The following is a 21,016-nucleotide window of genomic DNA, read 5'->3' as shown; positions in this document are numbered from 1 at the left end:
ACACACCCACATGTTTAAACGTCGCCTCCCGGGGCAATGAACTGTGCCTCCCTCTTTTTTCCTCTTCTAATTCAAACCTTATGTGTATTGCTGTGAGTCATCCATAAAGGGTGTGCAGATTCCCATCATCCCCCCGTGTGGTGTAAGTGACATCGCAAATTCTCTGACCTCAGAATGTTCCAGGATCACGTCATAAAGTTGCCATAATTCAACCGAAACATACATCACTGTATGTGCAACAGCTGGTCCACACCAACAACTGGGTATTTGTGGTTGTTTATTGTATGCTACAGAGTTGAAATAATAATTCTTAGTTTCATTACAATTTAAAAGTGTTATATTTATATCAAACATAAACCAAAAACAAAAGTTTATTTTGGCAATTTTATTTATTTGCTTTGTTTCTTTTTTGTTTGCTTATTATAAGATTAAGGGGGAATAAGTCGGTGTACACAAATAAGAGTACAGGATGTCGTCGACACGTCACTGCGCCAGTACGCAGGCGCGCTGAGTAACCCGGAAGCCCAACTGTTGACGGAGTAGGAATGCTACAGCTATGTCTTATTAAAAGGGAGAATAACAGGTACGCATTTTACGATAATGTCATTTTTATACCTCAGCTTGAGAACCGTGTGTGTGGTTATTTAAGCGGACGTGCCGGTTGCGTTTGTTGAAGGTGTTAATTTGCAGAAACATGACTGTTGTTATTCTAATAAAGATGGGCTAGTTCTGAGCTCTTAGATCTGTGGGTTTAAATCCTAACTTCTGCGGATCACTCACGTCCCTGTCAATTATGAATTATTTTTAAGCTCATCAAAGCACTGCAAGGGAGTTCCAGATTCCAAACATAGTTAATGTGCCAAGCAGATAAACACGAGTTTGAGCAGCTGGAAGCAGGTGGTACAATGCAGTGCAAACAAACTAAAGGCAACCTAACAGATCTGATATATCCCCGGTTTTATTGCATTTTAGATACAAATTTTGCACATGTGTTTAATGATCCGTTGTCATCAAGCTTCAGATAACAGCTATATGTGTCTGTGTATTCAATAACAAATCCAGGTTGTGTCCCAGCCATGGTGGGCCAGTCCTGCTCAAGACTCTGCTCCCGCTCTTCAGCCTACACTCTGGTTCTTGGTCTGGGCTTTGTAGCCTTGGGGACCAGTCGCATCCTGCTGCTTAAATTCTCTGCTAACGCAGGTGACACACACAGAGACATGTTAAGCAGAACTGTTGCTTTTTCCACGAGGTGTTAACACCATGTTAACTGTTCTACTTTACAGAAAACAAGTATGATTTCCTCCCTGCTTCTGTCAATCTACTTGCTGAGGCACTCAAACTGCTCTTTTGTTTGGTGATGTCCATCAGAGTTATTGTACGAGGTAAACATTGATTTCATTGCTCTATCCATGCGTTTGTCTGGTTGTGAGTGTCTGTATTCAGGTTGCATGTTATGTCTTGGAAGGGAAAACGTACTGTTGCTTCTGTCTGTAGCAGGCAGTTTACAGGTTTTTCATCATGGCAGAAAACATTAGATTAACAGTGTATTAAATGTGAAGTTAATGTTATACTTAGCATTTCAAAATGGCCTGTTTTGGGTCAAAATCAGCAGTACTCAGTAACCATGATCAGGTTTGGGAATTAACTTTTTAAAATGTGAACTGTTAATCAGCAACTGAAGCAAGTTAATGTTCAGATTCCCCAGATACTCAGAAAATCTAAGGGCAACCTTCCTGTTCTACTCCCCAACTTCCCTCCCAGTATCCCTCTCATCATGTGTTTATGATTTCTCTATGTTCCATGTAAAACGTTATTCTGATTAAATACAATACAGAATAAACCTTTTCCCCTCTTTTTCTCTCGTTTCCTCAGAAGGACGATCATGCAGAGAGTTGGGCTGTGCATCCAGCTACTCCTTGCTCCAGTCCCTGAAATGGGCTGTCCCGGCTTTTCTCTATTTTCTGGACAACCTCATCATCTTCTATGTAATGACCTACCTGCAGCCGGTTAGTCAAGACTAAACTGCAAGACTAAAAATTCATGCACTGCATTAATTCCTGCTATAACTGACTCAAATGTTGTTGTTTTTTTAATCTCTAAGTCGACTGTCCTTTTTTTCCCAGGCCATGGCAGTGTTGTTTTCAAACTTTGTCATCCTGACCACAGCTGTACTCTTTAGAATTGTTCTGAAGTAAGTGAACTAAAACACTGTAATGTTTATGTTACTTATGTTATTTATGCTCGGAGAGGACTGTGTGTGTTTGTGGAGAAGCTGTTAGTTATTGCAAGAGCATAAAAACAGGAAATAAGTGTGCAACACTTGTTGCTCATTTGTAACCTCTGTAGAACGCTTTCCTTTCTACGTTTTAGTTTTGTCCACTCTCTGAATCACAAATTATTATTAGTTTATAACAATGGATTGTTTTGTTTCTGGTGCTGTCCTTCAGGAGGCGTCTGTCCTGGATTCAGTGGGCTGCTTTGGTTATCCTCTTCTTGTCCATCGTTTCCCTGACAACAGGATCAGGAAATAGCCAAAAATCCATAGCTGTTCCTGGTCTCCATGCAAACCCCCTCTCCACCCCCTCTAACTCTTGCCTGCTCTACACACAGCTACTGGAGCAAATGAAGAACAGCAGGTAATGTGAGGAACAAATGTGGCATAAATAAAGTCCCATAACAAAGGTTTCTAAGCATTTTTTCCTTTGACAGTGCTAGTGAATCGTGGACCTCATCCTTACCTGGTCAAGCCTGGAGGGACAAAATAGTGGAGAAGCTTCGATCTCTGGGTGTTGGTCACATCCTTCTCCTCCTCCAATGTTTCATCTCCGCTATGGCCAACATCTATAACGAGAAGATTCTCAAAGAAGGAGACCAACTCACTGAGAGCATCTTCATACAGAACAGTAAATTGTGAGAAGCAGCTGATGGAGAACATGGGTATGACAGAGGTCACATGTCTAATCTCATTTAATTTCTGCACGGTTTTGCAGGTATATCTTTGGTGTGGTGTGTAATGGTCTGACTCTTGGGCTCAGTAGTGAGGCACGAGGACTCACAATGCACTGTGGCCTCCTACATGGACATAACATCTACTCCCTGTGTCTGGTGCTGGTCACTGGTGAGTGAAGCTGGATATATTCCTAATTCGAAAGAAAATATCAGAGCTGTCCAAAATAACTGCTGCCTCTCTGTTTTGGTACATAAAACCATATTTTGTGCTTGTCTGCTCTCTTGCACAGAGGTTAACTAAAATATTGATATCACTTTTTGATCTGTCTGTTAAATATTAAACTTTAGCCGAAAACCAGTTAGCTTAATGTGGCGTGGGAAAATGATTAGACAAAAATTATTTTGTCGGCACCTCTTAAGCTCTGCATCTAAAACATGGGAACTTGCAGTTGATGTGCCTTCCAAAGATTTTCCACTACTATTTTTATTAATTAAAAAAAAAATCACAGCATGAGATATCACATTGTTTGTATGGAAATGAGAGTCGCTGGATACAGAATTAAAGTCACACTCCACTCTGTCTTCTCCCCAGCTGCCCTGGGTCTATCTGTGGCCTTCATTCTTAAATTTAGAGACAACATGTTTCATGTGTTGACGGGCCAGATCACCACCGTTCTGGTTACGGGCATCTCCCTCTTCCTCTTTGACTTCCGCCCATCACTGGACTTCTTCCTCCAGGCTCCCATGGTCCTGCTGGCCATCTTTATCTACAACGCCAGCCGGCCCAAGGACCCGGAGTACAGCCTGCAGCAGGAAAAACTGCGGGTCATCAACGGAGAGGTGTTTGAGAGGTCAAGAGGGGTAGGCACAAAATCTTTTTTTCTCCACTACTTCGTTCACCTAACCCTGATGTATAGCCACTTCCTCTCCACCCACACACCAAGTTCTCCATAGGAAACTTGGCTCTTGTTTCTCTATAGGGTGATTCCTTCAGTGCAGACAGAAACTGGAGTCCCTGCTATGAAAACAGCATCCAGACTCATGCTGGAGCTATACCTAAAAAAAATCAGTGCAGTAGATTTAGAGAGAGGAAGCTATTTAACAGGACAGATCTCTGTGGGGGCCTTCTAAGGACGCTGTCCTGAAGTTAGCAGGACTTCATGGTAGCTGCTTAGCAGCTGTGGCTTTAAAATGCTAGGTATTTCCTGTCTGTTTTCAATACTCCTCACCAAGGTCTCACAACAACTTGGAGAGTTTAATATGTTGATGTGTGAAATACCTCAGTGTGTGCCCTCTGTATTTGACCTCTTCTGATGTCCTCTTTGTGTTTTCTTTTGTAGGACGGAGAGGAGCTGGAGCTGCTTACAAAGCCTAATACAGACAGTGAATCAGAGGAGGAGTCACTGTAGTGTATATTCATCTTAATATGAAACAGACTTATTCCTCTGGGATGCAACATGGTCACAAACTGTCATGGTGGCCGGCAAGAAAAAGTGTTAAACTTTGGGATAAATACTCTTTTATGTATATTTTGAGGCGTGCCTGTTTGTATGCGACTGCCGTCCTTTGTGTGATGGAAGCATTTAGCTGAATGTGGAATAATTTTTATGGATTACTTCTGATGATTCTTCTTACACATGTTGCTATTTAAAGTGATTAATGACCAGCAGTGTGGTGAGGCTGAGCTGTTTACACAATCTGTGCAATTCATTTCCTGTGTTTAAACAATGTGGAAAGTATAAGTTTACCCAGGACAAATACATAAAAAGCTTCAAAACATTTTTATGTAATTGTAAATTAGCAGAAATCTATAAACATCAGGCCTATAGGTTCCACTGCAGAGCAAAGGGATTGTATTGATAAAATAGACCACTACTGCCTGGATTCTGGAAAGCACAACCACCTGGCCCCTGCTTTTCTTACTTTTGCCTTGAACTGTTGAGCACTAGAAAGTACATATTTTCTTTTTAATTAAGGTTTGTGCCATAAAATCTCAAATAAAAAAACTGTAAAAAAAGATAAAACGCAATTATCCAAACTTAATGAAACGCACTGTAATTGATTATTCCTCTAAAATATAATGACAGATTTAACACCGTCCGTGAAGCAGGATTATCATGATCACAGTCCTTGTTAGCATGACAGCTAACAAGACGGTTCATTCTCATTTCAGTGCCACTTACTAACGAACCTTTTGCCACTTAAGAGACAAACCGTGAAAGTGGACAACCTTTCTCTGGTGGCTGTCAATATCAAATATTCATCTCTACAAACATCACCTCCCTTATAGTGATTTCAGCATGGTAGACATTGTCAAAAGCTGTCACTGTTGGTTTGCTAGTGCCAGCTGATGTTCATACCAAGCACCACACAGACATCACGGTCTCCGCCAGGATGACATGGTGCTGTACATGTGGTGAAAAGTTTATATAAATAAAGTTGCAAATATAATCGTGTTTCACTGGCAGGGTTGTTGTTTTAAAGATGGATAATACACCTTTTAATTATGCAGACAGTGTTTCATTTTGTTTTTAGTTTTGAAAGGGATTTAAGATGTTCTTTGCTGCACATACGTACTATTGGCCATGTTGATCGGACCATGGGATTGGCAGGGTGTAGTACTAACTTCAGTATTCATTTATTTGCTGTATAGAATGTACTTTTTTCATCATTAAATACCAATAAAATTCACTCTTAAAATATTTCCCTAGCCATCTTTACAATATTGTGCCACTAGGGGGAGATGTAGCTCAAAACATAGTTGCAATCATTTAGACTGAAATTTGTGAGATACAGTGTTGTGCACAGCATGATCAATACTGGTAGTAAACAAATGTTTATTTGTCATATAGCCTATAGAGTATAAATAATAACATTGTATAGCAACAGAAACTTTACAAAAGAGAAATAATGTGACAGCTTCTTGTCATAAAATAATTGGAAACTGCACCTCAGATCCAACAAATGTCCAATAAATACTTATTTTAGCCTGTTATCTACAAACGTGTGCTGAAAATATGAATACTGGTTTGTAAATCTGATTTGGAAAGCAAGTTATGGTGACATACTGCCCGACATCCACAACACGTCCCTGAACTTCTAGGCTCATCTACATGTTTATCCACTAACCAGACCCTCCCAAATTACCAGTACTTGAACCATACTATGTTATATATTGAATATCAAAGAACTGGAAAGGTGAAAGCAGGTTTTAGGCTTCCACTAAGTGCTACAAAACATTCAAAGAGCTCGCTCCATGTGTGACAACTGCCTAGTGAACAATGGGTAGAAAAGGCAACAGCGTGCACCCAGAGTTACTTATTAGTAACCATAACCTTGGTGGTAGCCGTCCTGGTAACCATGTTCATATCCATGCTGATGGTAGCCATAGCCACCGTACTCATCTTCAGGGCATCGCATGCCCAGTGACTGTTGGATAGCCATTTCCTGTCTGCGTAGCTGCATAGAGTCTACAAGGTCATAGATGATAGCCATGGACCACATGGGCGACGGGTACCAGGACTTAACATTACCATCCTTCCCTACCAGCAACATGGAGAAGTATTCAGGGCTGATCTGGAAGTAGTTCCTCATGTCCTTCACCAGTGTGCCTGACAGCCCTTCACGCTCCACAGTAGCAGTCCCTGGATATGGCAGAGATGCAGGCATTTCAGGACAGAGAATTTATTTTTTACAGTGAAAAACAGTGTTTGCCTCTACAGACTTGTTTGACATTTACAGTACCTCCTCATGCTGAGTTTAAATGCCAAAGACAGAAACCTCAGTCTGCTGGTGATAATTCTGGTTTCTACAGTATTGTATAAACCTGACTCAGATTCCTTTTCTCCCAGTAAATGTTTTTTGACCATGGTTGACTCAATAGCAGCTGCTTGTGGCTTTGTTTAAGGAGGGTAAATCAGGGAGAAAAGTTTAAACACCACTAAAGACACTATTTTAAATCGACTAAAGGTGACCTGAGTTTAATTTTGGCTGCATTAGAAAACTAAATGCATCACAACGATGTGCCAAGGCTATCCCGTTATAAAGGCTCTCTTAAGAGTGAGTGGCCTTCTTTTCCTTCTTTTACTTTTATTGATAGCCCAAACTTGCCAAGATTTATTAAGAGAGGGTGATGCCTGGGATCAGCAAACAGGTCTGCAAATGTAAATTGTAATTACTGAGAAGTACAAACTTTAAATGCAAGTGTCAATGTTATTAAGTGATAAGAGCAGTTGTCAAGGAAATAAGAGACCAAGGGTTTTAACGCCACACCATGTGACCATGAAGCCAACACTTCCCCTAGACCTAATAGATGTAGTTTACAAACAATGAATTGAGATACATGTATTTGCTGTGACCTTCGTGGACTATGATGGACATGCTCTGCAGGCCACATTAGCTGCAACACTGTGGTATATGGAGGTAGAACCTGCAACCTTTGTGGTCTTTGTAGGTGTGTTCTTCAAAGGCCATGTAGTCCCTAAAATGAGATGCATATACGGCAGCTATGGCCACAGTCCACAGACTACAGTACATCTTTCAAAGATCAAGTCTTTGAAGCAACATAAAAACTTTGTGTGAATTTTGTGATCTACAAGTCACACTCCCGTTTATGGAGGCATGGCTGCCCACACAGCTCCTGTGTTTGCTTCAGACAGGGCGTACCCACAGTTACAATACATTTTGTAGGACAAGGTTCTTACCGTTAATAGGATAGAGCTCCAAGACTCCGCCCATATCTGGTGCCTCCGTACCAACCAGCTTCAGAATGGCGATGTGCCTCAGACCTATATCACCATGACGACACTCATCAGAAAGAAGCAAACATCTAAGAGAAATAACAATAAGATTTTGAACACTGCGTCTGTAATAAGCCGAAAAACTGCTTTTTTATCCACCAGCCTTTCTGTTAATCCGAGCTGATTTCACTGTGGTTGTTTATTATTGGAACCATACTGAACACCGGTTCTGAAGTAAAGGGTGGAGATCGTGGCGGTGGTCTGGAGAGTCCTGCCAAAAAGCTGTTTCCTCTGAAGCGAGAAAGCCCACATTAAACACAGGAGAACGCTGGCTTTTACTTGGTGAGCGCCAAGTACTGAATACCAGGATCAAACCTCTCAGGCCTTCAGCCCAGTCAGCAGGACAGGCCTTTGTCTGGGGCACGGAGGGAGGGGGAGGAGTGGGGCAGGGAGTGAACAGCCAGTCCTGGGTGGCAACCCAGCCAAGAGCAACATACAAGGGGGAAAAAGTCCTCATAGAACCTGATCTGGACCTGGTGATGAAGTAAAGCGAGCCGTTTTCTTCAGCCTGACACATTTAGGGATGGTTAATTTTATATTTTATTATATTGCCTCAATATGAGGTAATATGTCAAAGCGTAGATAAAAGTGTTCTTATTAGATAATCCCATATAACTTTAACAAAGATAAAGAGACGAGAATGACACAAATACATCTGTATGTTCTCGACAGGAGTGTTTAGTATTAAGAGCCAAGTAGAAATCTTGAATTCATATAAACAAGACTGCCGCATTAGGTTCAACCCGGGTACAGTCCTGATGACAGCATTTATTTGGTTTTACTGAGAAGTGCAGTTCACTGTGGGCTATTTAAAGTTTACATTTATCTTCCATAAATCTGTCAGACACATCAGACTGTTGAGACTTGCAAGGTTTAGATAAATGTCTCATTTTGAGATATAGAGTAATAACTGTAAGTAATTGTGGAAAAGTTGACGGGGCCTGAAAGGGGTGTCGCCAGGAAGAAAACAAAAAAAAAAGAGAGCAGCTTGTTATCTTCAGAACTGTTGAGTAATCTGGGATCCTTCTGCACATCCCTCTGTGCACATGTACAAACATACACACACACACACAACGGCTGCAGTAAACAAAAACATTCTGTGTAATCAACTTTTTCACATATTCATAAGTGGTCTGAGTAATACTTTGGCAGGACACATGGCTGGGTCAGTCATGTGGAGCCAGACCGTCCACTCTCTTCATCAGAGACTGCACAGGAAGAGTTTGGAGTTTGGCATGAAGATATAAGAAGATAAAAGGGTTTATTCTGTGGAGATGACCCTCAGCAGAACCGGACTGTGGAACTTTATAGTGCCTTGTGGTTTGCCTGCCCTAAACTTTACAGTTGTGTTTTCAGTCACAGTATAAAGAAGAGCAGCACTCTGCCCTCGAGTCGGGGAAGTGGGAAAACTCAGTAGTCACAGGTTGGAGTTTGCTGAAGCCACTGCTTCATTTCAGACAACTCACCCAGATTGCAGGCCTGGCTCGTCAGGGCATAGAGCTGCTGCTGATAGGCCCACTCCTCGTCGTTCGGGGCGGAGATGATGAACAGGCGACGTCTCCAACGGAACCTGCAATCACAGAAAATTTTAGCCTGGATTTAAGTGGCACTTTGGTGCAGCGGTGAAAGCTCTACAGTGAGACAAGGAACTTGTGCTTGTATGCTACATATTCCCATACTATTACTGCCAGAGTGTGACAACCCTGAATTATGGTCAAAAACCTGCCAGATCGCTGCACTGTGATGTGGAGCTGCAATTTACGTTGCCATGGCAACAAAAGACAGCCTGTCTGCTGTAGACATCTCATGAAAATATGTGACTGCAGCAATTCAGCCTTGAAAAACGGCAGGGGTTTATGTTACTTTTAATCTCTCTGGAAAACACACACACAATCAGACCGCTCGCAATCTGCCAAATGCTGCTTATAAGTGCTATAAATCGTGGTCCAGCTGATCACTGTCTGAGCAACGCAACAGATGTTCGATACAAGTGGAAACAGCCTGATGAGACCACCCAATAAGTCTGACTTCTTAATTCACATATAATAATTCGGATTTCTTAGGAGAACACTCAGTGTTCACAATATCTGTGACTCAAAAGAGACACAATTTTTCTGCAGATACCACATTAATGAGGTAAACTTCACTGAAACATTGGTGTGTGACAGACGGTTGAATATTAACTTAGCAGTTAAAATACTTAGCAATTAATAATAAATAATGTTTATTATAAACATTATAATAATGTTGATAATGCTACAAACATAGCTTCACTATAAACATGCTAGTAAAACCTAAACCACTACAGAATATTTATTCACATAGAACTTAAAAAATACAACTAAAAATGAACTATATATCAGAATAGCACTGATTCTTACAGCTAAGGTCATTTCCCCCATATCATGGCTTTAACTGCCAGTTCTAGACTTTTGACACCAGTGGTCCACCTCACTACTGTGGCAGAGTGAGAGCAGGTACCTACAGCTGGCGTCCAAACTCCTGTAATGTTCTTACCTAGAGAGGAAATTTTCTAATGATCTGGGCTTGTCCTCTTTCTTACAGACAACCCCGTCTCTCTTCTGCTGCTCCATCTCTCGGATACGAGAGGAGAAGGTGTCGATGTAGTCAAACACCGCCTTCATGGCGATGGGGACCTCGTAGGATTGCTGAGAATAAAAACATCAACAAGAACCAGTTACATTCTGGTCGACTTGAAATGCAGTGAAGCCACAGAATAAATGAGGCAATATGCCTGTGGAAGAAAACGGCACAGAGGTTCGGAAAATACAATCCCACTGCATAAAACAATGGTGACACTGTTTTCCAATGAAGCCACGAAGTTTGCAGTGTGTTCATAAATGTGGCCTCATCCCAACCATTCTGTGTAATCACTTCTGGGAAGCAGTTCCAGGCATGTTTCTTTAATATAACCAGACATTCTATGTAATGTGTGAAATGCGAAGCTAAAGGCTAAATGTAACACACTCACACTTTCTTCAGGATTTGCTAAAGTGACAGCACAGCTCTTTCACACGTCTTGCTTTTCTCTCTCTCACACACACACACACACACACACACATCCCTGTACACTCACAGGCTGCCTTGTCTCTGCCTGTGTCAGCAGAGGATGTGAACAGTGGTCTCTTTGAGGAATCTGTCCAAAAACAGCCTGGAGATTTTATCCTGGCACACACACATGAAGAGCAGTAAAGCTGACGTCATGTTGTGTGAATTAAAACAGGATTTTAGTAGGACAGGTCAGTCCACTAAATTGAATCAAGCAGAAAACCTGTTCAGGAGCGGGGGCTGGAGCCCATCCCAGCTATCAACACAGGAGGCGAGGTACCTGGACAGGTTTCTTGTCTGTCGCAGGGCTAACACAGAGAGAAAAACAACCATTCACTTTTATTCACACCTACGCCCAATTTAGAAACTGCGAACTCATAGAAAGGCCCCAGCTGGATTCGATCCTGGGTCATCCCTACAGAATCTTTACAGTTTGATGCATGTGGTAAGAAGGCATCCTTACCATGTGCCCAAACAATTCTAACCTGGCTACCTTCCATGAAAAAAAGGCAGTTGATCCGCCTCTCCCAAAATTAATAGAAATAATTTCAGCTGCTTGTTTTGCTGATCTTGTTCTTTCAGCCTTTTACCACAGAGAAGAGATCTGCTGTTGTATGATCATCTGTGCCGTTTAATTTAATTTTATTCTATTTATATAGTGCTTTTTACAATCAGAATTGTCTCAAGGTGCTTTACAGAAACCCAAACTCCCTGAACCCCCCTAAGAGCAACAGTGTCAGGAAAAACTCCCTTTTAACAGGAAGAAACTTTGAACAGGACCCTGCTCATAAGGGAGAACCTTCCTGCTGATAGTCAGCTGGGTAGAGGAGAAGAAGAGATAGAGAGAATCAAGGAGAGAGAGGGGAACAAACATGCAACAATCGTGCCTACGAGGAAGACAGGAAACACAGTTAATGACATGAATCACAAGTATGAATTGGGCTGATGAGAATAGAGGAGAGGTAAGAGGGGTATTTGAGGGGACAGTGATCTACTCAGTGGATCATGTTTGTGTCCCCTGACCGCGTAGGCCTATAGCAGCATAGCTATGTGAAAACTTATGAATTTATTGGCCCTATGCCACCTGTGACCAAAGTAATGCCACCAAGAGAGAGAATGTTATCATAAAATCTAGTTCTGAGATGTTTGGGTTCGAAAAACTTCAGTTTTGTCTGAGTTTAACAGTAACAAATTGGAGGTCATCCAGTCCTTTATGTCCTTAAGACATGCCTGAAGTCTGACTAATGTCTCTGTTTCATCAGGCTTCATAACAATGAAAGTTTATGCCATGCTTCTGAATGACATTCCCTAGAGGGAGCATGTAGACGGTGAACAGGATCGGTCCATGCACTGAACCCTGTGGAACACCGTGATTAACCCTTGTATGTGAAGAGGAAACATTAACAGGAACAAAGTCTGGGTTCCAAGTTTAAATAATACTTTTCTGTCTGATAAGTATGATTTAAACCAGCCTAATGCTGCCCTTGTAATCCTAATCTCATGCTCTAATCTGTGTAATAAAATGCTGTAATCTACAGCCAAAGGCACAAAACAGGGATACTGAACATGTGGAGTTGACATGTGGCCCATAGTCTGCAGGATTCAGGTGCAATGCGCTATGGGCGTCTATCCAGGATCACACATCTTAAAAGGAGCTTGTCCTTACCTTGACTCTCATGTCGGTGTCTGTGAGGACCATGTAAAACTCATCATATGTCATGCCAAACTCTTTCCTCAGCTCTGTGATCAGATCCTGGTTCACCAAATCCTCCTGACGAAGACCTTTCATAGGCTTGTCATTTTCTACAGAAAGAAAGAGATGTGAGATGACTTCTGGAACCTTTTTGCTCTCTTTCCTAAAGGCTGGTATAATCCATCACATTCAGTTAGTCCCTGGGACACATAAGATATATAACGTGGCTTGTGCTTGATACTTTAGCTCAACAAGTAAAAACAACAAGGAAATCTGGCATATTGTGCAGTAGACATCAAAGGCTCATCCATAGGTTAGACGATTGCCACAGGTCTGAATGTTATGTGATCATTGTCCCATCAAATCCTAATATAACAGGACTAAGATGTGATGTCTATTGCCAGCTTAAAACATGTTAAATTAAAGTGTCTGAGAAGACCGTGAAGTAGAGTCTGCAGTGAAGCATAGCATGAAAACATGCAGAAGGAATCAGGGACAAACTCGACAAAGAGCAGCTTTTATTCACTGAGATCCTGCAGGGCCAGATGTCTTCAAAATTTACTGTCACTGGCGTTTGTACAGACCACAGCAAAAGCCTTTAATCACTACTCCCTCCATGCATGTGTGCATTACATGCAGACCACAGAGCAGTGGTGGTTGGTTCACCCACTCTTTGCTGTGTAATGTGCATGAGCAATCAAATTAGGGAATGCCCCGGTTCACGTAGGAGACAGCAAACACAGAAATGTACAACAAACACACTCCATGTACAACACAACTAAAAACAAAACATCCAAACCGGAGGCGTGAAGGAGGGGCCTTCACTCAAAGAACCAGCTGTGTGTGTATACATGCACCATATGTGTGTCCATCACTTCTGTGCAGGACATTACACTGACTCACAATTTGTGTTATGAGGACTTGCTTTTTGGAAGAAACACATGCAAACCTGTACATACACACACTGACCCTCCAGTCAGCAAGTGGAACAAACGTGTAACCGAGCCCAACTGTGGGTGGGGGCGGGTGACATCGCTCCGGCAGCATTCCACTGGGATAAATCCTCGTCGTCATGTGGAGTGACAGACTCATAAAGTGGGTTTGGATGTCACACATAGAACCGAGGATTTGGGTTTGACGGCAATAAAATCCCTTAAAATACTAGAGCATAAATGACAGAGCTCATCTCAGTGGTTTTGTTGCTTTTCAACAACTTGCTGTGAGTACTTAAAAATAAGAGGGAGTTTTTCAGAAGCTGTTATAATTGCACATTGAGTGTGTGCGTGGGCGTGATGAATAAACCATCTCCAGCTTACACATCAGCTCTATAGGAGGCAGAAGATGATACACAAGGAAGGTATGGATGTGATTCAGACCCCTCTGCTGCTGAACTCAACTCATTTCCTGGCTCATTATTAAAAGACACATTGCAATAACTCTGAAATAAAAGTACTGTGAGAGGAAGACACCACAGCGTTACATGCGCACTGCCCCAAAGCCAAGATTGCAGGAATCAGACATCAGAACAGTTTAGCATCACCTGCGTAGACAAGTTCATAATACTGTGGCTTCTGGCAGAAGCAGAGTGCATTTCAGAGTGTTTTACTTGGAGCAGGGATCCCGTCTGTAAACATCCAGTTTGACAAAACTCAAGTAAGGTAGAACTAGGACAGGACAGGAGACACCTCTCTTAGGTTCCATCTCAGCATTGATGAGTCCCACAGAGCTCCAAATTTACAGCATAAACTGATGTATTTAATATTTTGCGACAGTCGGAACATGTGCTGTAAGTCTATTTAAGGTTGAGTGGAGCAGAGAGGACAACAGTTAGCCTCACTGTGGGGCAGGTTCATTGTATGATTAAGTCTGGAAAACATCTGCAGCACATTCACATCCTCATAAACAACTTTTCACAGTAGATGCCTGACTCAGCAACTGAACAAGAACACTGGCAGTCACGTTGTGTCCCAGTCAGTCAGATGTTAGCATACTCATCATAACATAGCCCGTTTGTGGTAAAACAAAGAAAACAGAGCTATTTAAAGCTTCTTGTTCATCTATAAGAGCTACTTACCTATCTGATAGTGGTCAATTTTCATGGTAGAGTTGGTGAGGGAACCAAAGATGGTGATGATGGAGACTTTCCTGATGGCCATCTCACACACAGACTCCAGGTACTCATCCCTCTGCTGAACATACATACTGTTCTCCTCACTGGGGGATGTAATCAGCTGCAGGGAAGAAGGTATGGAGAGGTTAGAGTATCATGTATATGCAACGACACACACACACACACACCCACCCACACACCCACACTGAGCTGCAGAGGTGGTGTTTACATTAACCTGCAAGCAGAGGATGGGTCATATTTTCCCAGCCTCCCCACAGCACTGCTGTGATAAGAATCTATACTGGCTGCAAAGCAGAGACTCACAGTCTGTTAGCACACAGCTGTGCAGCCTGCTTGCACTACATACCACTGCAGTGTGATTATGAAGCAATGGCATTATAGAAAACACACGGCCGGGTAGATGTAAATGATTTTCTACTTCTTTTACTAGTTTTCAGCTTCTCACTGCAGAGTGATGCTGTGACTAGCTTCACATTCAACCTCTGAAGTCAGTGAAAACTGGAGGTCAAGAATTCACAAGTATTCTCAAGTATTTGTAATTTTGTTTGCAGACAGTCTCTGTGCTCACTGCCCCACCACTGCTGATACAGAAAGTGGTCATAATGACTAACTACAAACTTTGTTTTGTAAGAGTTAGATGATAACCTACTCACCTACCCACTCTCATGTCTGTACACAAAACATGAGCCAATAGCTGGTTAGCTTAGCTTAGTTTAGCTTAGCTAGGTAACAAAGTCCACTGTTTAGCATTTGACTGCTTTCTTACTCAACTGAGTGAGTAAGTGAGAGTCAGTGACTTCTCTGAGTGCTGGTTGGACTCAATGAGCCTCATGCAGCAGCATTCTCTTATATCATATTATTATATTAAGAAGCTACTCTGGTTGCATCAAACGTTCTTACTGTCTACATCGGTTTTCACCGTGTGCTCATAATTGGGCTTAATTAGCATAATTATGTGACGCCCACTAAACACCATAAAAGGACAGGTGTGCCGTGTGCAAACAGCCTGCTCTGGGTCGGCAGTGTCAAGGATGCCGTCACAAGAGGGCAGTAAGAAAAGACCTTAAGCAGCAGATACATACTTTGAAATACAGTCAAACAAAGGAAAGTGGTCACCTTTCAGTGTCAGTACTGATGTAACAGGAACAACAAACACAGCAGAAATTTACCTTCATGTCGACGTTAACAGCCTCTATAATATCACTGCTTGTAATTTGACGCCTTTGCTCTGTTAATCCAAATATTTTCGGACTCGGTGCAGCGTCAGAGGGAGAGTAGACGTGCCCCTGCGTGCGCGCACAGGGCTGCATGTGCACGCGCATTTTATATGCTTTTATACTGTATGTCATTAAAAATAGTATAAAGTAGATGACAGAAACATTAATAGTGTATAAGTTAGTGTAAGCTAATAAAAATAAAAAAAATAATATATTTGCTGGAAATAACGCACCTATATGTCATGACGTATAAGCTTTAAATAATCCTCATTAATCCTCTGAATTTCTCTAAAACATAACATAATCTGAATTAGATTCTATTATGTGTTTCTGTGTTCCTTAAATGTAAAACATATGTTTCAGTGCATGGGCTGTGATGTTTTTCTCTTATCTTGGTTGGTTGAGTGCTCTCAGCCACTCGTAAAATCGGATCTTACCTGGAGAAAGAGAAAATATAAGAACTAACTTTCTAAAGAAAGTGTACATTTCAAACCCATTTCAGAGAGTTAAAGGTGTTTTTATTCAGACTCTTTTCTCTTTGGCCTGAACCTGAAGGAGGGACACCTTGCCTTTGGTGAGCTGTGAATATTATGTCATACACTCACCAGTAGCCGCCTCCTGTTCTCAAAGTAGTCCAGAAAAGAGGCCAGCGAGCCTTTTGGAGGAGGTGTCGGCTTCTTAGTGGGCTTCGGGTAGTCCTCTTTCTCTGGATACTTTGACAGCTTCTTTCCATTTTTCTTTCCGCTGATCTTTCCATCCTTCCCGGCCTTTCCTCCTCTCTTTCCTCCGGCCTTGTCATTCTTCTTCTTCTTCTTGTCGTGCTTATCCTGCTTGCCCTTGACCTTCTTGGGGGGGATGATGTCTGTGAAGGTTTCCGTCTCCTCTGGATCGCTCACTGTTGGTTTACTGGGTTCGTACTTGTCATCATTCTCATTAATCTTCTGCAAACACAAGCATATCTAGTCTGTATTTGTTCAACTTTAAAGACATGCTGTTATTGTAACTTTTAAGGAAAAAAAGTGATTTAGGATTACCAAAAATTTGAATTAAAATGTTCAATCACCTGTTCTCCCCCGTTCTTCTTCTTCGTGGGTTTGACCTTAGGGGGTTTATGCGTGACAGGTACCAGCTTGCGGCTGTGTGGATCTCTGTCAGCGCGGTTATCTCCAGCTGGGGTGGTTTTAGCCGGATACCTGTCCCTACCACGGTTGTAGTAGTAAGAATTGGCGGTGGTTCTTGGGGCCGGGAGCCATAGAGCTGTGGTGTGAGCTCTGGTTGTTCTTTGTGTAGTCGTGGTGGTGGTGGTGGGTCTTCTTGTTGTTGTGGTGGTGGTTCTTCTGGTGGTGGTTGTGGTGGGTTTGGTGGTTGTTGTTGTGGCTTTAGTTGTGGTTGTGGTTGCTCTGGTGGTGGTTATGGTTGTGGGTTGGGTTGTGGTGGTAGTAGTAGTAGTTGTAGTTGTAGAAGGGGGTCGTGTAGTTGTTGTGGTGGTTGTGGTTGTTGTTGTGGTCTGCGCTGGCTTTCTCTGGATGTTCTTCTCTGGTTTTCGCTCTACAGGAGTGTCAGGAGTAACAAACCGTATTGTGTTGTGTGAAAACTGTCCACATCTAAGCGGGTCATTTTTGTGCAACTGAGTTGCGCACATGTGAATTATCTGTGTGCCTGTGAGCGACCATCACTACTGACGTCCTGGGCTTAAAAATGAATGTGTGGCTGTTGATGGTTTTAAAGGCACAGTACACCCAAATTAATTATATTCCTTTGCTTGTTTAGTTTTACTACAGACCTCATGTCTGCATAGATCTGGATAATCCACAGAAAACACTAAAAGGTTTAAAATGGATATTGATATATGAATGTTTCCAGCTGTTCTTTCTCACCTGTGAGTGTGCCCTCCTCCACTTGACCCTCCACACCGGCGCCACGGCACTTCTGGACGAAGCCTTTCTGCCTGAGCTTCTCCAGCTTCCTCATAGGTGACTGGTCGATGACCTCATACATGGCCTCTAGCCTCACAGGGTAGGGGTACCTCTCTTCTACCTGCAGGGTCTTCTTCAGCAGCACCATCCCAAACTTACCTGCAGAGCAACAGATCGTCAGTCAGGTGTTGTGTTTTAGTAAACCATGGTCTGAGGTCTCATTTCTTACCTTTCTCTAGTTTGAGAACGCTCATGAGTCTGGGGATGAGCGCAGTGTCAAGTGGCTCCTCCATCACCTTCCCCTCTGTGGTGATCCTTCTCACATTGCCGCCCATCTCTCCCTCCTGGTGGAACATGATAATCTGGTGCACGTGTCTCTCTGCCAGTTCACAGTACACATCTGGCTTCAGGAGTGACATCATCAGTCGGTAGTAACCGTCTGAATCATGAGGCGCTGAGATCACAAGGACTCGGTTCTTTCCTGCAAAACTGGCCAGCAGATTTGGTGACCCGGCGTTGCTTGGCATCCGGGTGACCCTGGCTCTCGCTCCAGGAGTGCCCTCATCTTGTAGCATGCCCGCCTGACGTGGCAAGCCTATCTGCCCTGTCACTCCTCGCCTTGGCACAAGACCATGATTCCCGGGTCTCTTGCCCTGCACAGTGACTGGAACACCTTCATCAGCCTGGACATCTTCTCCGTTCTTGGAGCCGTGCACTGCGATCGCGGAAGTAAATCCAGGACGCAAACGTCCCACGAAGCGCTCCTTGTCTGTTGCGCCCACATGGGCACGTCCCTGCCTTGCGCGGCGGTGTAGCTGCACCCGCTTGAGGTGAGTCTGTTTGTCAGCTTCGGTCCACGTTAGCAGATATATCAGAGCTAAAGACAGAACGAAAGCCCTCATGTTGGTAAGATGTGAGGAAAAAGTTGGCTTAACACTCACTGTAGGGAAGGTATAAAGATCCAGTGGTGGAGCCTCGATCCTGTCACGTCTTTAGTGCATTTGGAGTTATTAATCAATTAATTCCAGATGAAGTCATACAGTGTGGAGGATCAGCACATAATAGTCTTCCAGAGATGACTTTCAGAGCATGCCTTCTGCGGAGGAAATCCACTTTACTGAGCGCTCTTCAGGCGAATAACAGTGCGTTAAGAGTTACATCCACAACTTCATCTCAGCGACACTTCCGTTCTCAGATGAGGAGCAATAAAGATCCTCGCTGTTACACAAACATCCAAACTGCTTGAATAATTCCGGATAAAAATAATTAAAGTCCTTCGGCTAAAAGTTTTGGACCACGTCACATCTCCAAAACACGCGCTTTGTTTACACGCTAAAAACTTCTCCAATTAATCCTCAGGCATTGTTTATTCCCAATAAACTGCGAGAAGATCCTCTGAGTCTTTACGCAGCGCAGGAAAACGCCACTGAGCCTCTTCCAAGGTTCCCCCTTTTGGCGAAGCTGAGCTTTGGAGTCTTTCCCAGAAATGTCCACACAAACCTCAGCCTCCGGACTCTTGGCGACGCAATGTCAGGACCTGCCCCGGGACTCTCGTTGCCAGTTTACTCTGCAACTCCCCCTTTCACAGGAACGTCTGTCTGGGTGGGTTTTCCAGCGCTGTGCACTAAGAAGCTGACTCAAATTCAAAATATCCCACATCAGGAAAAAAATGCAGACAGGGAGAGTAGCGTCAAGTCCCCATTAAACTAAGAGAGAAACGGCCTCAAACCAACTTTCTTTCTCCTTTGGACCGTTTTTTTAGCTTACCTCCTGACCTGGGTGGGCAGACAAATAAAAAAAAACAAAAACAAATTTGCTGTTCCCCTCTAGGTTTTATAGTGAGAAACTGAATGATGTAGTTACATGTTTACTGCCAAAACAGCATAATTACAAAGGCAACCTATGCTCTTTTCTAATGTGTCTTTTAGCCGTTTTTTCCATTTCCTCTATGAAAGTTTCCCCATTTGGCTTGTAATTAAGGCCTAAGTAAAGAAAAGTAAACCGCTGAGTCGAAGCCACATCCACTCTCACTGCTAAAACTACACACCATAGAGTGTGTGTCACTGTCTCCAGTTTCCACATTTTGCTATGGAATTATACAAAGCAAAGGCCTTTGTTTTATTGCAGTTTCCTCACGCCAAAGTTCTTCAAGTGTTGAAATTCAACTCTATATCATCTGGTAAGAATAGATCTTCCTCATGGCTATCAAAGTAATTAATAAAAAACAGATCTTCCTGAGTCCTCTCAGCTGTAAACCAACCATCACTCCATCCAGTTTTCTTTTCTTTCTTGTGCCTAAAAGCCTCCATCAGCTTTTTACTGTCACCATTATTGGGATGTGAGGAGCGCTCAGCTGCAGGCTATCAGGAAAACAACGGATGCTTCTCATCAAGGTCACACGCAGGTTCCCCAGGCAGTAATATTACCACCGAATAGATGTTTTTTGAATGATGAGAGCAGCATGAAAGTGCCTCAAGCATCCTGAATTCCTCATGATGTCCACAGATAAGAGCAGCTGCAGGAGGGAGGGAGATCGCTCATGTAATCTCAGTCTCTTTGGTTTTAAGTTTGTCCTTTTTTTAAAGGAGCAGCTTTCTTTTAAATAGCTGAGATACTGAAGATAATTTCATCCTGATGTGTTGTGTGTCTTAACTACTCCACTACTCCATCACTGAGAAGCAACCAGAAACTGGCACTAAGTAAATGTAAGGCACAGCAGCCAACCACAGAGCCGAGGTACCAAACAAGGTGAGGTACATGACTGTGAAAACAATGATGTAGCAGTCTAAACCTCCACCAGTTCATCCCAGGGAAGACACACGAGAGCACATCAGATCGGCTTGTACACTGGGATTTGTTTTAGCTGAGTATGTATCCCAGCTAAGGCTTCCCACAACACACACAGATCATGTAGTCTTGGTAGATAAACCATGCTACTGATTGAAAGATAAAACAACCTCACACTTCCAAAGAAACAAAAAATAATTGTGATACAATGCTTATGTATCCTTGTATCATGTTACCCATCTTCACCTTCAGGTAAATGTTCATCTAAGATCCTTGTATAATTTCTTTTTAGCACATAAGCTAAATGTTAGCCGGGCTCTTGTTTACCTGTCCTCTCATATTGCAAATACATCAATTGCACTGTTTTGTTCTGCATTTAGATTCCAATATGTAATATGTATTATCTCCTACTGCAGTTGGCAGCTGTAGACGGGTTTTTACTCATTTTAAGATCC

General features: G+C 42.7%; 2 protein-coding genes across 2 annotated transcripts; one reads left to right on the top strand and one right to left on the bottom strand.

Annotated features, from left to right (window-relative positions):
- The first annotated feature begins 480 nt into the window (after nt 1-480).
- Nucleotides 481-5,651, top strand: slc35a5 (solute carrier family 35 member A5). The gene is made up of 10 exons (XM_028393277.1): nt 481-583; nt 1,063-1,200; nt 1,284-1,382; nt 1,873-2,006; nt 2,124-2,191; nt 2,448-2,636; nt 2,710-2,910; nt 2,991-3,118; nt 3,542-3,810; nt 4,290-5,651. The coding sequence occupies exons 2-10, from the start codon at nt 1,077-1,079 to the stop codon at nt 4,356-4,358; spliced, it is 1,281 nt and encodes a 426-aa protein (XP_028249078.1). The 5' UTR covers nt 481-583; nt 1,063-1,076; the 3' UTR covers nt 4,359-5,651.
- A 118-nt stretch (nt 5,652-5,769) lies between these two features.
- On the bottom strand, nt 5,770-19,398 carry ccdc80 (coiled-coil domain containing 80). Its single transcript, XM_028393276.1, has 10 exons — nt 18,004-19,398; nt 17,736-17,933; nt 16,922-17,406; nt 16,464-16,799; nt 14,585-14,741; nt 12,484-12,620; nt 10,266-10,417; nt 9,215-9,318; nt 7,653-7,736; nt 5,770-6,593 (listed from the first exon to the last, which is right to left on the bottom strand). Exons 1-10 carry the CDS (start codon nt 18,674-18,676, stop codon nt 6,271-6,273), a joined length of 2,649 nt encoding a protein of 882 aa, XP_028249077.1. The 5' UTR covers nt 18,677-19,398; the 3' UTR covers nt 5,770-6,270.
- Nucleotides 19,399-21,016: the final 1,618 nt, after the last annotated feature.

Source organism: Parambassis ranga, chromosome 21, assembly GCF_900634625.1.
Source record: "Parambassis ranga chromosome 21, fParRan2.1, whole genome shotgun sequence".
NCBI classification, from domain to species: Eukaryota; Metazoa; Chordata; class Actinopteri; family Ambassidae; genus Parambassis; species Parambassis ranga.
Note: the sequence above shows the minus strand (reverse complement) of the source record. Positions and strands in the feature narration are given on the sequence as shown.

Excerpts from the sequence above, each read along its gene's own strand:
- slc35a5 (XM_028393277.1), top strand. The coding sequence starts at position 1,077 with ATGGTGGGCCAGTCCTGCTCAAGACTCTGCTCCCGCTCTTCAGCCTAC. Across the intron at positions 1,201-1,283 it reads TAAATTCTCTGCTAACGCAG|AAAACAAGTATGATTTCCTC; the intron begins GTGACACACACA and ends TCTACTTTACAG. Across the intron at positions 3,811-4,289 it reads TGTTTGAGAGGTCAAGAGGG|GACGGAGAGGAGCTGGAGCT; the intron begins GTAGGCACAAAA and ends TTTCTTTTGTAG.
- ccdc80 (XM_028393276.1), bottom strand. The coding sequence starts at position 18,676 with ATGAGGGCTTTCGTTCTGTCTTTAGCTCTGATATATCTGCTAACGTGG. Across the intron at positions 16,800-16,921 it reads AGAAGAACGGGGGAGAACAG|AAGATTAATGAGAATGATGA; the intron begins GTGATTGAACAT and ends TTGTGTTTGCAG. Across the intron at positions 9,319-10,265 it reads TTAGAAAATTTCCTCTCTAG|GTTCCGTTGGAGACGTCGCC; the intron begins GTAAGAACATTA and ends CTGTGATTGCAG.